The sequence below is a fragment of the Vidua macroura genome, chromosome 2 (genome assembly GCF_024509145.1).
Source record: "Vidua macroura isolate BioBank_ID:100142 chromosome 2, ASM2450914v1, whole genome shotgun sequence".
In the NCBI taxonomy this organism is placed as follows: Eukaryota; Metazoa; Chordata; class Aves; order Passeriformes; family Viduidae; genus Vidua; species Vidua macroura.
The window spans coordinates 34361388-34385312 of NC_071572.1; the positions used below are offsets into that span (position 1 = coordinate 34361388).

General features: G+C 36.7%; 1 protein-coding gene across 1 annotated transcript; it reads right to left on the minus strand.

Annotated features, from left to right (window-relative positions):
* Nucleotides 1-2333: 2333 nt before the first annotated feature.
* Nucleotides 2334-15562, minus strand: LOC128804211 (interleukin-5 receptor subunit alpha-like). The gene is made up of 10 exons (XM_053971797.1): nucleotides 15460-15562; nucleotides 14971-15125; nucleotides 14690-14837; nucleotides 14021-14129; nucleotides 13564-13751; nucleotides 11401-11537; nucleotides 9794-9938; nucleotides 5874-5961; nucleotides 4641-4728; nucleotides 2334-2444 (listed from the first exon to the last, which is right to left on the minus strand). The coding sequence occupies exons 1-10, from the start codon at nucleotides 15560-15562 to the stop codon at nucleotides 2334-2336; spliced, it is 1272 nt and encodes a 423-aa protein (XP_053827772.1).
* Between the last annotated feature and the right edge of the window lie 8363 nt (nucleotides 15563-23925).

Genomic DNA, 23925 nt, shown 5'->3' on the forward strand with positions numbered 1-23925 from the left:
TGCCAGCAATATATAAATTTTGCTCTCAGATCATTACCTTTCTTTATGTATGTATTGCAGATTAATCCACTATTGGAGAAGAAGTCTTGGATAGGTTTAGAATAATATTTTACTTTAAGGAGAAATTATACTATTTTGAGAATACGCTGGTCAAATATTTCTTGGAAATATTTGATTTCCAGATACTGGATTTTTGTTTTATTAAATTTGCACTTTAGGATTAATTTTCAATACAACTGATATTATTATAATGTTTTATGTGATGTGTCCCTGGAGGCTGTCATGTTCATGTGGGCAAGTTCTGTGTATTGACCAAGGCCTCTTGTAAAAAAAACAATTTTAATCTGAAAGAATTCTATTTAATTCTTCTATTTTCAAATAAAATAATAAAATTCCTTTAATCTCTACATTCTCTATCTTATTTTAAATCCTGGCACTGCTTTAGGACTTCAAGCACTGCAAGCCAAAACTATATAAAACTTATGTATAAAAATATATATTTTAAGGAACAATACAATATTCACTGTGGCCTGATTTTACTCTATGGAGTCTGTGTTCCAGATGTGAGTGGTCAGTGTAGTTCTCCTCTACTCCTCTTACCTCATTTATATTGTGATTTTTTTCATTTTATCCATTCTATATCCTCACCAAGAAAGGAATCTATAATTTCATGACACTTTCTAAATACCTCATCTAATGATTTTTATCAGAAAGAGGGAATTCTTTCCCCTCTTCTTGAGAAAACAAGTCTGAACATTGGACCATGGGATAAATTGTATTGTCTACCCACAGACATGGTGTCTGGTCATCCAAAAGAAAAGTTACTCTGTTGACTGAGGGTTTTCCCCTCAGCACTCAAGACAGAGGAGATATTACAGGAATTGTCTCACTGAAACTTGACTCATTACCTGATATCTCCAATTTACTTCCGCCTGATGATTTTTGTGGGCATCAGACTGACAGGTATGGAGGGGAGAGCACTGATGTTCAAAGGTAAGAACACCTTTACCTTCTGTGAAAATTACAATGCATGAGGAAATGTAACATTACCTACTAAAGCTGATTGTTCTTTTGAGGTCAGTAACCTGATCTTACAGCAAACAAAGTCCTTTATAGCCCTTTTATTGTTCAGACATTTCTAAATTGAGCTTTCCAGTTGTCACCAGCCATTCTTAATAATAAAGGAGAAATAGTGTAATCTTCTCCATTGTGGACTTTTTACCAAAACAAAAAGCACATTTAGGTGAATCAAGACTCAGCACCAAACTGTATCTTAGAAATCTTATATTTCAAAAGCACAAACAAAATTTTTATATTGTTATTTCTTCCAATCAATATTATTCTGACATGGAAAAAAATTACCAGTAATGACAGCAAGTAATTTTTAGGTATCTTCCAAACATTCCAGAAAATTATGTCCATCATTGATTTGAATTTCCCACTTTCAAAAAAGAAAAGTCTTCCTTGCAAAATCAGTTCATTCTCTTCTAGTCAAATAAACATTGTCCCAGCTAAGAGTTAGAATAATCTGCCCTGATTGTGTACCTGAAAATGGACTAGCATAGCTCATCATCTCATGAAATCAGTAGGAAAGATTCTTTAAAAGGACAGGGAAAAATAAATAGCAAAAATTGGTCAGTTCTGAACCTATAACTTCTCTGAGTTAAACTTACTTAAAAAATCACAATACAGCAGAAAACTTTGTTTTCTTTACCTCGTTTAAAGTTTTCTCTAAATTACCAGCTGCAAAGTCCACAACTTGAAGACCTTGTCTTCAAGCGTATCTCTTCTTTCTGGTTGATGTGTGTTTACACAATTCGGTGATTCAGAAAGGAACTTTTTTTTTTGAGTTTTAGAGAACACTTGTGACATTCTCTTGCTGTTTCCAGAAACATCTACTGCTTCCACCATTTCTCATGACCACTTCAATCAGATGTTAATAACTAATATGAGATTTGTATGAACAGCCAATCTTCAAAAGGAATTGATCTATCAGACAGTACTTGGAAGCTATTATAGCATTATGAAACACTAACTCTAATTTCATTTTAACACAAAAGGACCTCGATATTAGCTCATATTTTCTGAGGTGCTCTAATTTTACTGGGCTGAAGATCAGGTTTTTAGAGACAAACTGCAAGATACTGCTTTGTGTTTGTGATTAAAAGCTAATTTTAAGAGTTGCATGTTGTCAGAGTGCCAAGTACTTCAAGTTACTAGGCTCAGACAAACTCCCATATCAGCTGTTCTTTGATCTGTTAGAATATTGTCCACCGCATGGAAAGGTACACTTGCATGCAGATAAAAAAGGCATGTCACCTCTATAGGTCTTCTTACACAAATTCCTTCAAACATTTCTGTAGTCGAATGTTCTCATCTCTGTTCTCTTCTGGTGTTCCCAGAGTAACCTCTGAGTGCATCTCCATTTGCATTGACATATGTTGCTGTTGGATAAAAATTACATTATACACAAAATCTGCATTCATTGGTATTAAAATTCTGTGCATTTTTACAAGAACTCAACTTATTTGGCATATATCTGGGATTAGTACATATTACTTACTCTGTTGCAACTGGAATGCAAAGATTATATTAATTATTCTCTCGATCTACAAGTTGCTCACAGGCAAGTTTGCTTAGTTTTTCTGAGCCTTAATGTTATTTCTTGGCACTCTCCAGCCTGTTATGACCATTGTGCCATCAACAATCACTTGAATCCAAAGATGACTGTGTTATCTCAGTAACTTCTTGCTATCATGTAGACAGTAACTACCCAGCTATGCTGAAGTCTTCTGTCAAAGGTTTATTCAGTGTTTGTAATAGTTTGGGGACAGAAGTCACTTCTTTCTCTGTCAGTAACATTAAATATAGTTTTTGTGGTGATTATATATTGAATACAAAGACCTCTACACAGCAGCTTACAGAGCTCTAATGTGAAGAGAGATACAGAATATAAAGTTGATAGTGATGATTCTGTATTCTGCCAGCCCATATTCATAGCCACAATGGGTATTATCAGTTAATTTGCTCACTATTACTGGTAAAAATGGGTGAGAAGGACTTTAGCACAGAAGAGGTGATAAATATACTCTTTAACCAGCTGTGCTCAGGGTCAATATGGCACCTTTAGCATCAAATTTGGTCAAATTATATTGACCAGAAATATCACAGAAATTATTCTGAATCTTGAGAATAAGAGAATTGCCCTCAGGCCAGTTCTGGAGCTCTTGAGCTTTTCTGAGAAGATGAGTGTAGTGAAGAAGAGGAGCATAGTCTGCTCTGAGACCCAGCCCAAGGCTTGTGGAATGAACTCCAGATGCAAGTTCAAAACACTTCAATCTTTTAATTTGTCATTTGATTGTATAGATATGCACATTGTTTTCCCCCATAAATTTGTTTTAAGAACATAAAATTAAATGAAACAACCCATTCCTCTTGCCTCACAACTCAAATTATGGTTCCTGGATTGAGATATCTGTGGTTTCTTTCAGAGTTTGCAATCACGTAGATATATTATTTAAAAAAGCCCCAAAACACAGTATTGGAAGGCATACATCTTTCTCTTGGGAAAGAAAATAGCCCAAGGGAACACACTGGAAATTGCTAGTTAAATTGCTGAATGCTCTACTAGGAGATATTTTGATATTGCAGCATAAGTACAGTAATATGGCAGGAGAGAGTAAAATTTACAGAAATCCTGCAGAGGCTCTGAACAAATATTTTGAGCACACAAAGCAGAGAAAATCCTCATTAAAGTTTTCTATTTCAATGGTGCTTTCCACCAAAAAAAACCATAATTTGGGCACACCTGTGCCTTCTCCTCATGTGTTGCAGAACCAGGTAAGGAGCAATCTTGCTGTGCCTTTTAGCACACAGTACACTGTATAGCTTTTCTGGAGTTACACAGATCTAAACAACTGCCTGACTAGCACATTTTTCCCTGCAGCTCACACAATGACAGGTATAAGAAACATTGAATGTGCAAGCCAAGGAGCTCCATTAACGACAATCACAAAATACTGTAAATATTTAGTTCTTGTTTTGCCAAGTTGACTGAAGACTTGTAATCTGGCATGAGATAAGCAAGCACCTTAACTTATAGTGCATCAGCTCTTTCAATGTAAACACCTCTGCTTGTGGCTTTGTCCTGAAGCAGGGGCACAGGTGGGGTAGGTTATATCGCATGAATTGTGCAGCCTCCTCTTTCCTGCTCTGAGAATGTGCACATTTCCTACTGCATAGCCAATGACTTGCAGATTGCCACAGAAAATTCCCCTTGATAACTGCTTACTTGCTGCAACATGCTTACGTGTATAACATCCCATAACTGACTATTCTTCAGGTACTCAGGGTGATCGCTCCTTAAAATGTTGGCCCACTGAGTGTGGATATGCTGAAACACCTTTGAGCACACTAGACATTTTATTCCCCTGAGGATTTTCTCCATCCTGTCTAACATCATTGTCCTGTAACCTCTAAAAGTTTTCTGTTCTCTTCTGGCTTTACTACAAATGCTGTACATACCTTTTTCCCTTTTTTTTTTTTTTTTAATTACATGCTGCTCCAAATGCAATGTTGTACCATCCGATTGCAAGTAACATCATGCATGTCAATGTGGTGAGAGAAAAAAGACACACTACCTGGTGGTGAGTCTCATCTGCTAACCACATTTTGATATTATTTGAAGGATGTGGAACAGGCGTGGTTAAAACTTCCAGGCATCTATACCTGCAAGACAGTGATACAGGCACGCAACTATTCTTGTCTGCAGGAACGGATCAGACATTAATGCTTTGTAATATTTATTCCAGTTCCAAGACAAGCATCTACTATTTCTAAAGCCATTTAACCTTTTTCTCAACATTTTCCCTAGCTCTTCGTTAGCCTAATTGGTTTCTAACCTGCAAGAGTTTTAAAAGGACTGGATGTATATTAAAAAACCCTATTATCTATACACAAATATTATTTCCAAGCAAATTGAGAACTTGTGGCATGCTACTTTGTCTGTAGCTTAAAAAATTATTGCTATGTATTCTTTCCATAATTTAAAATTGATAACTTCTTTTATACAAATCAGGAATAATGATTAGTCATTAATTAAATAATAACTTTACTTTCAATAGAGGCTCCACTTACATACTGCATCTTTCAAATATTAAGGTATCTTGAGTTATCATCCTATCCTGGACAAGTTTATTTCTCAGTTCAAGAAAGCCTTTGCTGCCATAGGCAGCTCTCAATAGGGAAGCTATGTTGCCAGACAGAAAAGTAGTGGCCTAGAGAGAGTTAGCAGTATTAACTGCTGGTGGGTGTAGGGCCACTACTATCACTTTGCTCTACTAATGGTATTAATAGTACAGTAAAGGAAATTCGTTCCATCAGCCTGACTTCCCTTTTTTATTTCTAGTTAACTCTCTAACTTAGAGTGAAAGACTGCTTTCACAACATCCATGGATTATGAAATGAAATTGGACAGCATGACATGCAGTTCATCTCTGGTCTGACTGATATAGGTGGCCTTGAATGCAGAACCTGTGAAACCATGGGGTAAAGTCACACTGAAGATAGAGAGGCAGCTGTCAGAGTAAGATTAAAAAATGTCATTTATAGTGGCAGAAATACATCAGAGAGTAAGGTGTGAGACTGGATCTGTGGGGGACTGTGATAGGAGCTGTGAGAGAAGAATTACTGGTGTCAGTGTCTTACACTAGGTCATAACATTAAGCACTAATTTGTTAGAACAATAGCTGGAAAAGCACAATTAACTGCTTCTTGAGAAAATCTGTGTTTGACTTTTATTCATTGTATGGTTTACTCTCATCCTGACCCCTCTTCCACCAAAAATTTATACAATCATCAGAAATGTACACTACCTTCTACCTACATATATCATCAGACCTCCAAGGAAAACCAGAGGACAAAACAATGCAAGGCTTAGCATTAGGATATCCACTGTCTTTTCTTAAAAAAAAAAAAAAAAAAAAAAAAAAAAGAAAAAAAAAAAAGAAAAAAAAAAAAAAGAAGAAAAGGGAAAAGTAGTGTTAATTATATGGGAGAGGCTAGGGTATTTAATAAATTGATTAATTACATATGGACTCATAAATATTGCTCTATTCCTGAACTGTCACAGATTTAAAGAAACATTTCCTGGAGACTTTTTACGGGAAAAGGGCTTCTGACTTCAGCACTGTTCCTTCCTCCCCTTCCTTTAAGCCCTCAGCCTTGCTGCTGACTTTGTCCAGCACTTCTTCTTGCTTCATTCCATTCCCTCCTTTTCCTGGAATTCTGCTCTCATAGCCTAGGCATGGCCTGTCCTGCCACTGGATATTTCCACATAGCCTTGATTCTTCTGGATATCAAACCCTCTGTCCATCTGCCATTGGTACTTCTGCTGCTGATCCAGCTGCTCCTGAGTTCCCACTGCTGCTACCTCCCATCTCCACACACCATGGGTCCCCTGCTTCTGCCGCCTTACCACTTCACAGCTGTAACTGATTTAAGGCAAAATGAAAATAAAAGCATTTTGTCAAGCAAAATATTCCTTGGGATTCAAGAAGTAGCATTTGGTTTCTATTATACTTACCTTTTTAACCCTGCTTGGCACAGTGCTAAAGAAATTGCATCAATACATATTTATACTGTTCAACAAATACTACTGCTCTGTACCTTGCATTTCTTCCTCCAAAATACCCAAAATAGCAATCTATTTGGTTGACTCAGAAATGTTTTTCTGGGAAATTTTATTTCTTGTTTAATATCTAGCTTCAGAACCACAACTAGTTTGAACTGGTTTTAACTAAGTATTTTGAAGAAAAACAGGCAAGGACAGCTCTTAAAATAGAGCTGTTTATAGTCTGAGGCCAGTTAAACAGTGGTTTTAGGATCAATCTAGATTAAAATCAAAGTATAAAAGAATAAAAGTTCTGAGTTTGAACCCATTTATTTCCACAAATTTCATATGAAACCAAGACAAAACTCAGAAACTTGTGGGTAGAACTTATATGAATATGCATTATCTTCTTTAAAGTACAAAACTACTCTTTATTCACTTTAAGATGAAGTTACTTTCTTCTTGTTGTCTGAGATGAGGGCTCAGAAAACTTATTCTGAAACACCTCTGGACCATGTAGCAGATTTTTTTTTAGTTTGTGGTAATTTCTCTGCATCATTCTGCTAACCTTATATCATGCACACACCCAGGAGAAGAGGAAGTCCTGTTCTTATCATCAGCTGAACCACAAAGTTTGCTTCTCCTGCTTTCTTACTTCTTGCATTTTGGAAAGCAGCAAGAAAAAGAAGCACATATATTCTTTTGGGTAGACCATTTCATGGTGGGTTTTTTTTCAAATTAAAATACTTTAAGTTTGACAGAAATAACAGAACTTTGAAACCAAAACAAGTGGCTTGGTTTGCAAAAATGCAGAACACTTCTGAATTACTACAAACTTCAAAGTGATCTGTGAATGCTCATCAGCTTTAAAAATAAGACCAATTATTTCAAGTTTCTACATATGAATAAAGCTGATTAAACATTTCTTTTTTTAGCAGAAAGTTTCTATAGTAAACAGCTCAGTTCAGGTTAAATTGTGAGGGGTTTTTTTGAGGGCATATGCTAATTCCAAAGGAGAATTAATGTTTTTCTCATGAGAAAATTAGCAAATTCTTTTCATGTCAAAGGAACATTTCAGAACAAATATTTTAGTTATGTTTTGAATTATGTTATTTTATTTTGATGTTTCAGCTTTTTTTAAAATAAAGGCTAAAATGCCTTTTTAAAATGCATTCTTAAAGAAATGTTGCACATTTCCTAGATGAAACAGTAGAATGTCAAGGAGAAGCAAACAGAAAGCAGGTCATGCCATGCTTCTTCAAGACTTTCAGTAGAAAGAGATTGTGTAACACCAGAAAAATCAACACATTTCAAAACAAAAATATTGAATGGATGTTATTCTTTTCAGGTTACTTGCGTAATGTCAATTTATACATGTCTCCAATTAGAAGCAGATAGAATAATTTCCACAGAATACAGAGTAAAATGGACAGAAAAATTTAGCTCAGCATCAAAGGAGGTATGTAAAGAGATTTAGCTGAGTACCTGACCCTCCAATGGAATATCTCCATAGGTTCATTTTATAAAACCACTGATCCTTCCTGAGTAGGAAGGAGGGGAGTTGCTGCATCACATGTGCAGTACGCTCCAGGGTAAATCATCTTGCTGCACTGAACACATGCAGATATTACAGCTTATATGCCATGGGGTCTTGTCCATCCTAAACTTTTCTGAAGTGGAGGAAAGCTGTTGTGATGCTTGAACCTCAGCAACAGCTGTAAAGGAGGCTGGGAAGGCAGCAGTGTTGAAAACATCTAAAGGATACTGGCAGATGCTGAGAGCAAGGTTTGGTAGGCTGGAGCCAGAATGGGTGACTGCTCAAATCCATTTCCTTCTTCTGGTGAAAGGCTGGCAGGGAACAAATAAATCTACATGCCTCCTCACAGAGGACCTCTTCTGATTTCCCCTATCTACACATGATTTCCATATCTACAGATGTGTCTGGCCTGATGCCAGGCAGACAGACCAGGCAGACCCCTCCTAGGCCATGCAGTGGTCCTAGACTCTCTCTGTCTTTAGTGAGAAGAAAGGGGAACCTCTAATGAAGAATTCAAGACTCTTATGGCCTGAAAATTTCTCTCCTTCACCACAATGAAAATGAAGGGCAATTAGGTTTCTTTCTCTAGATATTTCACAAGTGGAATGCTTTTGAAATTAAATGAAAGAATTTAGGCCAAAAAAGGTTTCAGCAGACCAGTGGGATACAATGAATGAGGCACCTGATAGAGCAGGCAGCCAGTATCCAGTAAACTCTATAACGGAATTTACATTCAATCAATTTCAAAAATAATAATATCTCGCCTGGCATTTCCTGTCCTCAGATAAATATGTATTTGAAGCTCAAAAATCAAAAGGACATATTCCAAAACACAGTCTGTTGTATTAAATAATGATACTTTCCTTGTTTTGTTTTACTACCCATAGTGCTGTATTTTTTTTTTTTTTTTGCGTGTCGACACACAAGTTTCTCTCTATAAATACAGCATCACACCACTGTGCTACTGCCCCTCTGCCTAACCTGATGGCAGAAAGCTTCTGCAGGTGGAGGCATTTTTCTCATCATGGAAAGCACAAGTTTCCCTTGTAAGCACACCACTGTTAGGTGTTTTCTTCATAGAGGTTATAGGAAAAATATTGCAAGGCTCTTGTTTACTTTGTGCTCGAGTGAGATATTGGAGCCAGAGCCCATGTATTTAAATGAGAGCTAAACCATTTCCTATCTCTGTCAGATAAGAAATTATTCCACCAGTGTACTAAGGGACATTTTGGACTTAGTCCTTAAAGACTATGTGGTTGGATGAATTTTATGACTTCTGTGGATTTCTTCGCTTACTAACTCCAGTTGAAAGTATTTTTAGAGATGTATGGGCTGTCCTTTGCAGGGCAAGGCAACAGGGTGTTAGGACCTTGACAGCTGCTGACCATTTATTATTTCCTAAAGGCTGTCAAGAGTCAAGTGTAACTTAACTCAGGACAAGAGTTCTGTAAAGACCAAGGAAGTAGAACTCAGACTAAGGACTCCCCTACGGCAGGGCTGTGTGAGCCTGGTGTGTGCCATGGACCCCTAGGTAGAGTTATGCCCCAATAGCAGCCTGAAGAAGAGAGGAATTAATGAAGTAAATATATTGAATGGTAGTAACATAACCCATGATAACAGTTATGAGTAGTAAGTACATAACTTACCATCGTGAATAAATACTGGTTCACTCCATTCACTCCAGATCTTGTTTGCTATGCAAATCTCTTTCTTTACCCTCACTTGTGCTGCACATCTTTTTGCTGGCTTATGAAATGGATACTTATAGTTCTCTGCAGTGACATTTGCAATCTATCAAGAGAGGTTTAGTGGATTACTTTAAAATATTTTGCATTGCAGTTCAAACAGATATAAACTAGGGATGTCAGACACTACTATTTACATCTCTAACTAGTAGGAAGAGATTTTCAGAAAAAGTTCTTATGTCCAGATACAATTTGACTCTCATCTGATGTGTGTTAAAACTCAGAACTGAACATGAAGAGAGACTGGAACTGATAAGATGCAAGGAGGTATCATTTATGGCAGGACATTAGGATTTTGAAACCACTGATTCCCCTTTCATTTTTAATCACACCACATATGGGATGAGCACAGTAACTATGGAACTGCAAGTTTCAAGATTTCGGTGTGGGTAGTATGCTACACTTGCTTCTCTGTTATAATAAAATCTTTCATTTTTCAGCTGAAGGATGTCCACTGTTTTTGTGGCTATCCTGAAACATCTTTAATTGTGCCTATGAAAAAAAGCACATCACTACAAAAGATCAATGGAGTGGTGGAATTTAAAGCAGAGGGATCTTTAAATAATCCCTAATCACTTTTAAATACTGAAGCAAACTTCTATAAATAAACAATGTTAAAATTTTAAGAAGTATTAAGAAAGAGAGAAAACTCTTGCTTGTAGAAATTAAAAGTGATGTTAGAAGGCTGCAAAGAAGTAGAAAGTATGAATCTCATACATGGAGAAGCATGGAATCTTTGCTTCCTTGGTGTTAGGAAAGCATGATCTGTTCTCCTCATACTGACTGATGTGGTGTGGATTTGACTCTGTGCACCACGTCACTTCTTTCTCTTCCCTTTAAGGCTTTTCCAGTTCTGGTGTCTATTATTATTTTGTGGTACCCAAAGCACAGTATGAAACTTCAGGGGAAACTCAGCATCTAGATAGGCAAATTAGTCACAACCTGCACCTTACATGTGACATGCTGGTCATGTACACTTGAATAACATTTGACCTTTGCCTAACACAGAATGATTGACTCAGATTGTGGTTCAATGCAATCCACAGACCTTTTTTCTTCTGTGTCGACTCTTATATTTTAATTCCTTATTTCGTGTTGACATATTTGACCTAATCACAGGATTTTCCTTATTCCTGAGTTTTGCCTTAACCAGCATTTCAAATTCTAACCTTGTTTCCCATGGTATTTGACAACCTTTCCTAGCTTTCAGACAGTATTTTTTTTTTTCTATAACAAAAAAGTCAATATGGTGATAATAGTGTACAATTCAAATTTAATATTGAAGCCAAAAACTTCAAATTCACTTCAATGCAAGCCTGACTCTAAAAGATTTAATAAAATGTATTGATTTTTCATTTTTACTAAAAAGACAAGTTGGATTATTCAATAAAGATAATGGGATTTCTTTAAAGTTTGTTTGAGATTAAATTCTCTTAAGTTCGAGGGGTTCCTTGTTTTTGTGGTAGTTATGTTGTACAGACTAAGCTACTACGAGGGAAACTGATTACCTTATGATCTGTTATTTTCACTTGGTACAAAAAACACTTTTTCCTTGCTGAACCAATAGTAGGTGGAGGTTTCCAGTGAATTTTAATACTTCTGTTTTCAAGGGAAACTGAGACATTGATTGGCGGGTTCAGCTTCTCTGAAAAATAGAGAGCAGAGAGAGACCTTCTGTACCTCATGCTCTTTCTCATATTTAAACAGATGTAAAACAAACGAAAGTACATCAGTCCTTAAAATATACAGCTGAGTGTTTTGGAGTTTGCCACACCCAAAGAAAACATTCTAGTGAGTGACACATTTTCTTCGAAGCTGCTGTTCAGGGAGTGTCTCAAAATAAGGGGACATAGTTGGGGTTTTTCATGTATCTTTCTAGGAAGGGCAGGAAGAGTGGGAAGGAGAACAAGGCCCTCTCCGGAGCCAGCACTGGTGCTGAGTCTGCTACTGGCTCCATGTCATGTAGGATACATGTGTTTTGTCTACCCACAGTCCTGGTATTAGTACTTAAAAAGAAAATTGAATTTCATCTCAGAGAGGGGTTACAGAGGGGGCACTTAGAAATTCATAGAATTCATAGAATCTTAGAAGGGTTTGGGTTGTAAGGGACCTTAAGGACCATCTATTTCCAAATCCCCTGCCATTGCCAGGGCCACCTCCCACTAGACAAGGTTGCTCAAACCCTCACTGAACCTGTCCTTGAACACTTCCAGGCATGGGGCACCCACAGTTTCTCAGAACAACCTGTTGCCCAGACGATTTATCTGATTCAATACATGAAGATTTCTGCAGATGCTTAAGAAATATCTCTCTTTCTCTCTCTTGTAGAGGAGCAAGCAAGCACTTGCTCTGGAGGAAGTACAGTATTGGAAGCAAGGGACATTTGGGTCCCCAGGATTTCAGCCTTGGATTCATATGAGCAAATCTATAGCTGTTTTTTAGCATGGCAATTGTTAGAGCGCAGCTCCTGAGTGTGTGCTCAGTACTCAGGCATCCTCAGTCCTTCTCAGCTGTTGCTGCATTTCTCTGAAATGAGGCATTCCAGCTGGAGTTTTCTGAAAAATCCCTCCCAGCAGAGAAAGAAGTGCATGGCAAGCTTCTGCAGACAGGGTCAGTGAGGTCTGGGGATGGCACGGTTGCAAAGTGAGAAAAGCCAGAGAGAGGCAGAGAGGGTGCGTGGCAGCACGACAGGTCCATGCAGCTGCTGTGCTTGCTCTAGCAGCCTTTGAGGGTGGGGGCACACCAGGAGCTGTGAAGAGACATGAGCCATGAGAAGAGTAAGAAGCAGGGGTTTTTTTGTTTAGCCTCTGAAATACTGCTGCCAGACCATTCTCCCTTCTAAGGATGTCAAGAATAAGCAGCAATTTAATTTCATCCTTTTGTCAAATGTCGGATTATAGCTGGCTCTGATTGCAGCGTAAAGCTTTAGGTGAAGCAAACAATTCTAATGTCTTAGAAAAGGTTAGATGAGATCTAACTCAGAATAAATATTTAGAGTTTTGAATTATATTTTTGCTATCCCTTGAGCTATGACTGATTCCCAGGTTACAGGTCTGGAAGATGATCAACATGTTAAAGACTTAAAAGGCATTTGAATCTGCAATCTTTGCTAAATTTCAGGTGAATTTCTTACCCATGAGATTAATTCAAACTTCCCAGAGAAGTTAGGAAAAGTAATTTTATATGATCATTCAAACCTGTAGATTAATATAAAAATAACTGCCAAGATATTTTTAATTTAAAAAAATAAATAAAAGTGCTACTAATGTTTGAAAACATTCATATTCTTAAATTCAGGTTATAAATGAGACTTGTGACTATTTATGGTTTTTTTTACAATCACACTTACTCAGCACTGTAAAAAAAGGACAGAAAAGAAAAAAAAATGAAGAAACAAGGGTGCAGTGCTTATAAATATTGTTTCCTCATATTAGCTCTTTTCTTTTAATTAAAATTATAGATAAGGAATGCTATTAAATCAGGCAAAACAATTAAAATACCTTCAGCCCTAATCCATTTTGTTTAATCTTTGTGTAACGTTCACACTAAGATGAATGCCTAAATAGTTAGAATTAATATTATGACTTTGACACACCTATTTCCTTTTCTGCTTTTCATGAAGTAACCAATAAATAAACTTTTCATAATATACAATAATACACAATACTTACCTATTGTCTGAGGTGTGAAAGCTTTGTAATAAGACAGTCCTCTTGAACTGTTTCTCAAATTTCTCACAGTTATGTTTAAATTTATTTTCCTTGATGGTTGGAAATATATTTCTTTCATATAGCATCCAATATTTTTCTTCTTTGCATTTTTTATATATTGCTGGCATGCAAAAACCTTCCCTACATGTCTGTGAGAAGGAAATATAAGGTATAAGGAAATATAAAAATATATACATATATTATAAATATATTTAAAATATATTATATATATATAATATATAATAAATATATATAATGTAAATTATATAATACATAATGTATTTGTATATATATATTAGAAATGTATATTTTTATATAAATAAATATAAGGAAATATAAGGATAAGGATATAAGGATTTTTTAAAAATCCTTCGGTCCAAAATCATCGTTTCATACTTATCTGGCTAAACATCCTTACCTGTATGAGATAAAGATCTGGATATCTTCAGGAGCTTCTGCTTTGATGTGCCAGGTGCAATTGAAAAAAGAAATGTTATATATGATGCATGAAAGATTCTGAATGTAGACTGCAACAAAGAAATAGTAAAAAGAAAGAGGCATGTTTATTTCACATGGATTTCCTAATAACAATGTGATGGTTGCCTTTACAAACCTATTATATTGGCTTATTTCTAGAAGCGTGAAAAAGTTCTATGTGAGTAAAAATAGTTCTTTTTGCTTTTTAGACAGTGAAAACTGGGAAGCACATCTGTTACTGACACAGAAGCCTTACTAACCCTCTTAAATTAAAATATCTGATCTTTTAAGAATTGCTGAAATCATGTGATACCGAAGGCAATCTTTATGATACATGAGTTGCTAGGGAAATGAAAAGAGTGTTTGGGTCATACTGACATCTTGCTCAGCAGAGCTGGAGTTTTCTGAATCTGAACACATCTAATAAAGGAAATAATTCTGCAATATCTCAAGATATTATGAACCATATTCTTAACATATCTGTACCAAAAAAAAAAAAAAAAAAAAAAAGTAGCAGAAGATAATGATGAGATTTCAGAAATTCTCCAAGTAAGACAGGAAATTATCGTAAATGCTTGGATGTCCTAACAACAAGCAGGAAACAGCTGACCTGGAGGTGCCTTGTAAGTAAATTCTGTCCAGTCACTCTCCTTAATCATGTCTTCTGTTTCTTTTGCAAAAAGTTGTGTCTTAACTTTAGCATTAAAACCAGAGTGTAATTTAAGATGTATTATCTTTTCCTTTTCCTGCAGTCTTTCCTAAGGGAAGGAAGAAGAAATTCCATGAAGGTAGACAGTTCTAAGTATTGAAAGGGAAAAATGCAAATTCATCTACTGAATAATACAATATATTATTTTACTTTACACTATGTGCAACCTCTGAAGAACTTACCTTCCTTTCCTTAGTGGTATTGAAGAACTTATAAATCAAAATATACTTCACAGTGTATTTCTTGGTTTCTTCTTTTGTCAGGTTATTGTTCCAGGACAAAATAACTCTTGACTCATCCTCGGTGGTCCACAGAACATTATGTAGCCTAAATGCATCTGCAATTACAATATTACATAGAGAGAGGATCCTCCACTGTGTACACTAAGGAATTGTCTCTCAGCAAGGCTTCCATGCCCAGTAGCTCTACCAGGACCTCTGTTCTTGCCTGGAGAAGGAATTTCTGAGCTTTGCTGAATATGACTTTCAGCAATGGGAATCATGCTGCTCTTTGCAGCTTTCAGAATTAATTGATTCACATTTGCCTGTCTTGGACACCTCTTCTACTGCAGCTCTCTGTTTCTCTCTATGGCCTGTAGAAAGTGCCTTGACAAGTTCAAATCAGACATATGAGATGGTTAGCACAGGATGAACTGTTAACACTCTACTTACCCTTTATGTCTTCTTGTCCTCTTGCCAGGATTGTGGAAAACGGTGACTTATGTTGGAAAAAGCTTAATAACAGCAGGACAGGAATGACTGTGACACGTGCCATAGCAAATGCTTTGGGCCACAGGTCTGAGGAAACTGAGACTCTTTAGTTCCAAGTTTGGTTGAAAAAGTAGTTAGAGCGTGACGCTTTCATTTTGCATCTGTGAAATATTAGGAAAGGGTCATCTAGATGCTTAAAAGGTACTTGCTCTAAAGTACAAAAAGTAAATATGAAATGACATATGTTTGACAGATATTGTTGACTGGTGCCTGCTGTTCCCAGGATGTTTGTATTCAAATCCACTCTTTAACTGGGTGCCAGGGCCAGAGAGAATGTGTGCCATAGAGCACTGGTTCTGAGTGACAGCACACTGTCATATGGCAAGCCAACACCACAGATATGACACTATTGACACTGCATGTGTTTAGGCAAGGCCCACCTGACATAACCATGACTAGATTTAAGCCCAATAGCTCTACTTGTATGTGTCATCTGGCCTCTTGTGATCATAAAGAACTGTCATTTCTAGACTGTGACTTGTGTCACCTGGTTTAGGAGGATATGAACCATAAGAGATGAATTCTGCCATTTGAAAAAGTATCAGCAAGAGAATTTTAGGTGTTTGCTAAATTTGGAATATAGTAAGCAAACAGATTCAGACCGATCAAAGTTGGTTTTAGCAACACAGCATTGCTATTTCGCTGAAGGGTCTCATTCAGAAGTTGCTTTAATGTAAAACAACATTTGATACCTTCTGTGTTCATATGCCTCCATGTTAAGAGACTTTCACTCACTAACTGATTCATCTTGGCTCTGATTGTTTTCACTTTTAAATTCTCAGACATACCGTATTCAGGGATCAGCACCTGGAGCCGTATCAAAAAGTTCACAATACATAGGCTCATAAGTGGCACTGGTCATGTAGAGGAAAATGTGTGAATGTTACAGCACATCAGAAAAATCTACAATGAGGTTTCCTGGAAAAAAGAAATACACATACACTTAAAATTACATACATCTACAGATTAATTTATAATGCTATTTTATCATTATGCAGTGAAAAAGAGACCACTTAAGGAATGCTGCCTTTGTTTATGAAGTGCTGTGAAAAAATCATAACAGAAAGCTGTAAGGCAAAGGTTTCCCCGTCTGGTTCATTCTGGAGTGATCTCAGCTGTAGCACCAGCAGCAGCTATAGTATGCAAGTCACACTATGCACATGGCCAGCCAAACAAAGAGTAAATTCTCCTGTTTGGTGTACCCAGGTAAGAAGTCAATTCTAATTGGCAGGGGAAGGGGTGAGCTGTGCCATTAATTGTGCTCCTAGAATAGTATGGTGTGTGGTAAGAGGGAAAAGTCAGGGAAGATATAAAATAAAAACAAGGGAATTTTGATAGTTTAGTATTCAACATATAGTGGCTCATCCCTCTCCATGGAATGGAGCAATCAAAAACAGTCCTAGGAGCATGTAAGTACTTTATTCAAATTAGCAGAAAGGGAAAAATGAGGATGGAAAACACTAAGCAAGTTAAAATACCTGTGGCTAATATTAACATGATTTTTTTGGAAAACACAAGTCAAAAAGGGATGTGGAACAGGAAAAGGAACAAAATAAATCTTACAGTAGCAATAATAGCAATTTTGATGTTAGAAACAAAAATGGACATAATTTCTGTGGCAATATAAATGCATTTATAGTTGGAGAGAGGACACACAGGGGCATACAAGGAAGACTGAGCAAGCTTAGAAAAAAGCCAACCAACCTGAGTCAAAGAAAGACATTTCAGGTGAGACCAGTGCTGTTTCCCCAAAGTGAGTTGCTCCTAGGAGTACCTTTTGTGCAGGACTGAGAAGCGCTTCTCCACTCAGTGTGCAATGAACACGTGCACCTTCTCCCACGGACACTGTGATGGTGGATGGTGTGAGCGGGCTGCAAATAGGACCAGGCAAATGCATGGAAAGCAGGTACATGGAAAGCTACCAAAAACTATTAGAGGTACATGCACAAGCTCACATCCCTAATTCAGCAGCTGTAGGTGCTGGGGGAATACTTAGGGAATGGGCTGCAGGAGGTGGCCAGAGTTGTGGATTATTTCTGAGTAACATCTCCTGTTCTCACTGCTGCAGGCAGAACAGCATAAGGACAGCTGGGCTGACCCCACAGGGTATTTCTTATGTTTATATACAATTAATTAGTCCACAAAAAACAGTGAAGTGAAAGCACTGCAGCATAATTGCACCCAAAGTGACCAGGAGGGAAAACACCTGTCCATACATAAAAAGCTTTTGATTCACAACTTGTCAAAGAACATGTATTTTCATTTATGCCAGCATAGATGAGCTGAAAGACAGAACATTTCTTCTCAGACATATGCAGACAGGACTTTGTGTTCCTCATCCTGTGCTACAAAGAGGTTTGAGTTAACATATGGTGCTGAAATTCAGTCCATGATATGGAAAATAAAATTCATTGCCTGACAATTTTTTTCTAATAAGACTCTCTGGCTCTTTTGTCTCTGAAAAAATGCGTACTAGCCAAAAGCCATACTTGCAGACAGTCCAGTTAATCTAGCGGGATAGAAATTATCTCAACAATCTAAATTACCTAAAAAAAAAAAAAACCACAAAAAACCAAATTCTTTCCAAGACATGTCCTGTCAAAAATGGGGCTTTAAAAAAAAAAAAAAAAAAAAAAACAAAAAAAACCCCACTAGATATATATTTTACCACTTCTTTTTCTTTTATTTGTCCCATCTCTTTCACTTTTGAGCTTCAACTACAGTTGGTTGGCGCCCAGCAATGTCTGGTTTACAGTAGTGCATCGTTAGAGTAAAAGAAAGGGAAGAGAACTGACAGGAGCTGCCAACCCATCCACCACTGCAGCTGCAGAAGTTGTTTGTACAAAACCCACCTGGTGAATTTGAGAAGTAGACAGAGAAAGAAAAATGAAAATAGATAAAACAAGTTTCATAAAACTTAAGAGCTGTTAGTTCAAGTGGCAGGACATTAATCTATTTAATTTTAAATTCACATTATACAAGTATTTGAATAAAGCTATTTTTAAAGTTTCCGGGGCTGATTATTATATCCTCCTAAATGTAAAAGTTAACTTTTTAAGAAATAGTTTTTATATACATATATTTTCTTTGAAAAATAAATAGTAAAATTGTCAAAAAAAGACAATTTCAGGTGGTCTTGAAAATTATATTATGCCAAATTTATGAAGTAAATTCAACCATTAAACAATGAAATCTTTTATTGAGTATTCTAATGCACAGTCTTAGATGAAAGGAATCACTGGGACTGTTTGTCTGATTAAGACTACCTAAAACTTAAGACTTAATTTAAGGTTGTCAGGTTTTTAACACTCCCACCCCCATCCCATATTTAATAGTGGAAAATATAGAAATTGATCAATGAATAATGAAATAAGAAGTATAGCTCAAATAAAGTTTAAATCTCTTGGTAGCTGAAGAATCAAAAGAGGAGTACCATTTACATTCTTTTTTTTAAACTTACCTTAATTTTAATGCTTGTTAAACCCTGGGTACCTATGCATTGTTTGGGCTGAGAAGTGGGACAGATCAGCACTGGAGAATGTCTTGATTTAGGACTACAATGAGAAATTGATTCAGGAGACTTCCCTTTTCACAAGGCACTCCCTCAGAAAAGCCCATTGCGAGAGCCACTTCCCACTGAGGGGCTGAAGCACACCTCTGAATAAAGCAAACACTGACTGGAACCTTACCCAAGGTCTTTGGACTTCTAAGGAGACACACCTCTGCATGACTAACTCAAAAGTCAGAGCTGTTACTATTTTTCCCATTTTGTATATGGTAGAGAAAGGTTTCAAAAATTTTTATGTATTTTAATAAGCTTTTATCTTTTAAGAAGAAGTCAGATTAAAGAAGAAATTAAATCACACGGTTCAAGTGTGACCTATGAAATTAAAATCCCAGAAAGATCCTACCCTACTTGTCATTGTTCTTCTGGTTTTTAGTGGCTAATATGCATCTTTCAGTGTGCAACAAAATAGAAAAAAAAAAAAAAAAAAGTCACAGAACTAATAAGGAAAAACAAATAAATCTTGCATCTTGAACAGGTAGGACTGTCTAACTCTTCATAGCTGATGGTTTGCCCAGCTGAGTCTCTGAAATGGTCCTTTTAGGTGGCTTGCTTTATAAAGTAAGTTAATTTGCAGTCATCACAAATGGAATTGCAGGACACACTGACAACTTACAAATGTCATTCTGGGGGGAGTTGACTGACTTGATAATAAGTGGGCTTGAAATCAAAAACTTTGTTCATACACACTGATATTTTGCATTTCAGCTTTCCATGTTAAGCTGAATTTGGAGGGACAATAATGGATAAAAAATGTGGTGGGTTTTTTTGGGTTGTTTGTTTGGGTTTTTGGGTTTTTTTTTTGGTTTTGTTTTTGTATTTTGGCTTGGAACAGATATGACTCATTGTTCACATAAAAAAGTTTATTTACTAAGGATCTGACCCCAGGTTTTGGTGCAAAAATGAACTTAAGGTGTCAAGACTGCATTATTTATTGCCTTTACGTGCAAAAATGAACTTAAGGTGTCAAGACTGCATTATTTCTTGCCTTTACAAAAAATGCCAAATTTGGACAAAATATTTCATGATCCCTTCTATAAAGGGCTGAGAGGTCAAATAATATAGTTTTTATAATTTGCTAGCTGGTGTGATCCTTTCCAGATCATGGAAACTAGCTCTACTTTGCTTTTCTCCATCTTTAGATACTGGACACACAGCAGAGAAATGCTAAAAAAGGAAGAATCCCATTAAACACCTTTGATGCTTATTCAGTGAAGTGTTAGAAACCCAAAAATCTTCACTCTTATCCCAGACAGAGGCGGTTACAGTTATGTATGGAAATAGTTTTATTCTTTTAGAATATGTGTTAAAAATACATGTTCCAAAGAAAACACAAACACATAAACAAAAAAATCCAACTATGAAATGTTATAGAGAAGATCAATGAAATGTTTTGGGTTGTTAATGGTAAAGTCTTAAAAACAGCAGCTTTGTCTTTTGGGTGCCTCTTTCTTTCAATAAAATATTTTTGACAGTGCTTACTTTGACTGACTTATATCTAGATTATCCTGATACACTGATTCAATATGCTAATCTTGATCTTAGATTAGAAAAGGATATATTTAGGTCCATGTGGCTTTTTTTGTTTGTTTGTTTGTTTTGGGGTTTTTTTCGGTTTTTTGGTTTTGTTGTTTTTGTTGTTGTTAAAGCTAGATAGTACAATTCCAGGTAAGGCTAAACCAACTTTACCTGAAGTGCTTGAAGCCAATTGCTTCCTTGTTCTGTTAATCAGACATGATCTTATGGTGGGGATTTACAAAACCCACACTTTTCTAATGATGAACTAAGATAAAGGAAGGTAAATGCTTCTGGAGAACTCGGACTATATTTAGAAGTATGTTTTATTTAAGTAAGAAGAGTGTGACTTGGAATCTCAAATCCAATGGTAATAGTGGCAAACCTGACCAAAAGCCCAGTAGTCAATTTTTTAAACGTGGAAAACTTCATTTCCCCTTGTATCTTCTGTTTATTAGAAAAATATGCAATTTTTTTCTAGTTAATGTATGGTTTGTACTTTCAATTAATGGTGGCACCTCAACAATTGCAGTATGTTTCTTCCTCTTCTCTTACACCACAACTCACTGCCATTACTGACTTCAGAGAAAAGAAGTTTATTACTTTACACACATTTTCTGGAGCACTTTTAAAATTTTAAATAATTAAAGATTTTTATTTTATTTTTCAAGTCTTCATATGTTAATTTATTCAGGAAAGCAGGAATGGTAGGAATTCAACACTTTTTTCCCATCCTTAACAGACTCTCACACTGAGTTGTGTTACAGTTTCAGTCCATCAAAGCGATGCATTGGAACCAGATGTGGATTTGAGCTGATCAAAACAGCAAGCCATATAATTAAAAATATCTATAAAACCAGTGCACTCTGTAGTTACTTCAGCAGGGTTTAGGTGTCTGTGGAAAGGAATGACTGCTTACTCTCCATAAATTAGCCTGTGCTTTAGGCAGTGTTTAGTACTTGACAGCCCTTTCTGTCCCAGTCCTCTGAACCCTGTGTGGGGCCAGTGAAGTCCCATGCATGTGACTAAAGGACAAGGTCTTTCCCTTCTCACAGTCCCTGCAGTCTAGTTTCTTCTGTCTACACAGCTAGGGTTTGCAATCACCTGCTGGGGATATTTAGTGTACTCTTGAGTTCCACCTCTGTTTACACCAAGAAAGGAAGAGGGGGGAAAACTCATCTTTTGCTTTGTTTTGAAGTGAAAATGAAGTTTCAGAAATTTGGGCTGTTAGTAACACGCTTCACTGCAACGGAGTAGTGAGGCAGGCTTGAAGGCTAGCAGTAAAGTAAATGGAGTGTCCTGAAAGTGATACATGCTTGTTAACAGAAGGGAATTTTGAAATCACAGCTTTATACTGCAGTGACTAAATTTCCACCATCTGGGTCTCTTAGTTCTGTTTTAAATCTGATCTCATGTTTCTGTTTCGTATAATAGGGATGGCAGTTGTTATGAAGCTTTCTACTCTGCATCTGCAGTCTCAAAATGTAGCATTTCTGATGTCATGGATTATTTTGTAACACTTTTCAAACTATGTGTATGTACATACACCAATGCAAGGCTTGAGAAGAGATCTCCTGGAGGAGATACCTCTTTGCTTGCTGAAAATGATCAGCTGTAACAAATAGCCAGCTGTTGACAGTGAAAGTCAGCCTTAGATACAAAGCCTCTGTTCCAGTTTCTCTCAAGTTCTACAGATTTGAGATTTATGGGAGAGAAATGTGCAGGTTTGGGGTACACTGTAGGGTATTGCTACTATTCTGTCATTTCCATTTTAAGTTTAATGAACTACATAAAAAAAACCTCCATACACTGGTCAGAAGCTGATGTCTCATTATGCACACAAATTTCCTCTGGGGTGATGGTCAGACTACTGAATCATCACAATAGTTGTCACTACAAGCAGCCTAAGAGAATAAGGCTGGAAAGAATGATTTATCTTTTATCATTAAAACAATAGTATGAATCTTGAATATTTCTAGGAAGATATCCTTCTGTATTATTTCAAGGGAACTGGTGAAACACAGACTAATATATAGAAAATTCCTAGGCACTTCAGAGCATATATATCATCACCTGATTATTAATTTGTGCTACTATTCCTGAGCAGATATTCAAGTGCTGACAGCAGTTAATGTCTGCTCCCCCTGTTAGGATAAAACCTTTAAAACGAAGCAGATTTTAAAAAACAAGAGACTCTAAACAAGAAAAAATTTCTCCATTCTACTCCTTTAATGAATAATTTTTACATTATCTTCATGCTGCTTCTATACAATTAATATAAGAATGTCCTTCTGAATGATTCATTCTATTTTTCTCCCTTGTTGGTATGCAGAAAACATTTCAGGTACTCAAAAAATTCCCTACAACATTTTTAAACTTCAGTTCCTAATTTTCCTAATAATGCCACCATCAAGAACTAGGACTGGCAAAGCAACTATTGATTTACAAGTAGTCACTAAAAATCTGCTTCCTGTCTAGATTTCTGATATTAAATAAAACATCTAGTGCTCATATAGGGTAATTGTGGCCTAGCCAAATACGCCAACACATATATGAGCAGATGACATTCTCAGTGAAGACAAGTATGTCAGTATTCATTATGGAACCAAACATGGAGAAGAAAAAAGTCTATCCACCTGCCATAGCCATCATTCTAGGAAAAAATTTCTTACCCTCGTAACACTCTTCCCTACCAAACTCTATCTGCCCAAGAGCACAACAGTGAAGAGCAGCATTTAACACTCAGTTGAAAGAAAACTGACTCTCAGCCAAGCAGTCTGGTGATATAAAATTCATCAGAGACAGGCAGAGGGAAAATGTCCATCCATCTGCCAAGTGAAAGTAAATAAACTACTTGTTTGTGGAACAGCTTTTGCTCACAGTTTCAAAACATGTCAGCTTCTTCACAACTGAACCATCTAAGAAAATAATTCCTCTTAGTCACTTCACCCAGACAGATATTCAGAAATTCATTCTGTATTAGAGAAAGATGCATTTCTAGGCACTCTGCTCATCAGTATTAATTATTGGTCAACATTGATAATTGTGCTTGTTCAAACTCCTTATTACTAACCTGGAGCTCATTAATACAAATTCTTCCATTGAGGTCTTGTGGTGTCTCAGCCTCTGCTTGCCGCCATGCCCACCCTGAAGCTCCCTGGCTTCGCCTGCCCGGCTGAGGCATGGTCAGCAGCAAGGGACACTCCCCTGTTTCTCGAGGAGATTCGGGGAGCGGCTAAGACAGAGCGCTTCGCTGTCTGCCTTGTATGGAGGAGAGGCGACGTCCA

What these genes read in the sequence shown, in the direction of transcription:
- LOC128804211 (XM_053971797.1), bottom strand. Translation starts at nt 15,562, where the DNA reads ATGGCACGTGTCACAGTCATTCCTGTCCTGCTGTTATTAAGCTTTTTC. An exon ending in TACTTACAAGGCACCTCCAG is followed by an intron (nt 14,130 to 14,689) that starts GTCAGCTGTTTC and finishes TCTTTGTTGCAG; the next exon opens with TCTACATTCAGAATCTTTCA. An exon ending in ATGATATATGTAGGTAGAAG is followed by an intron (nt 4,729 to 5,873) that starts GTAGTGTACATT and finishes ACTGTCTTGCAG; the next exon opens with GTATAGATGCCTGGAAGTTT.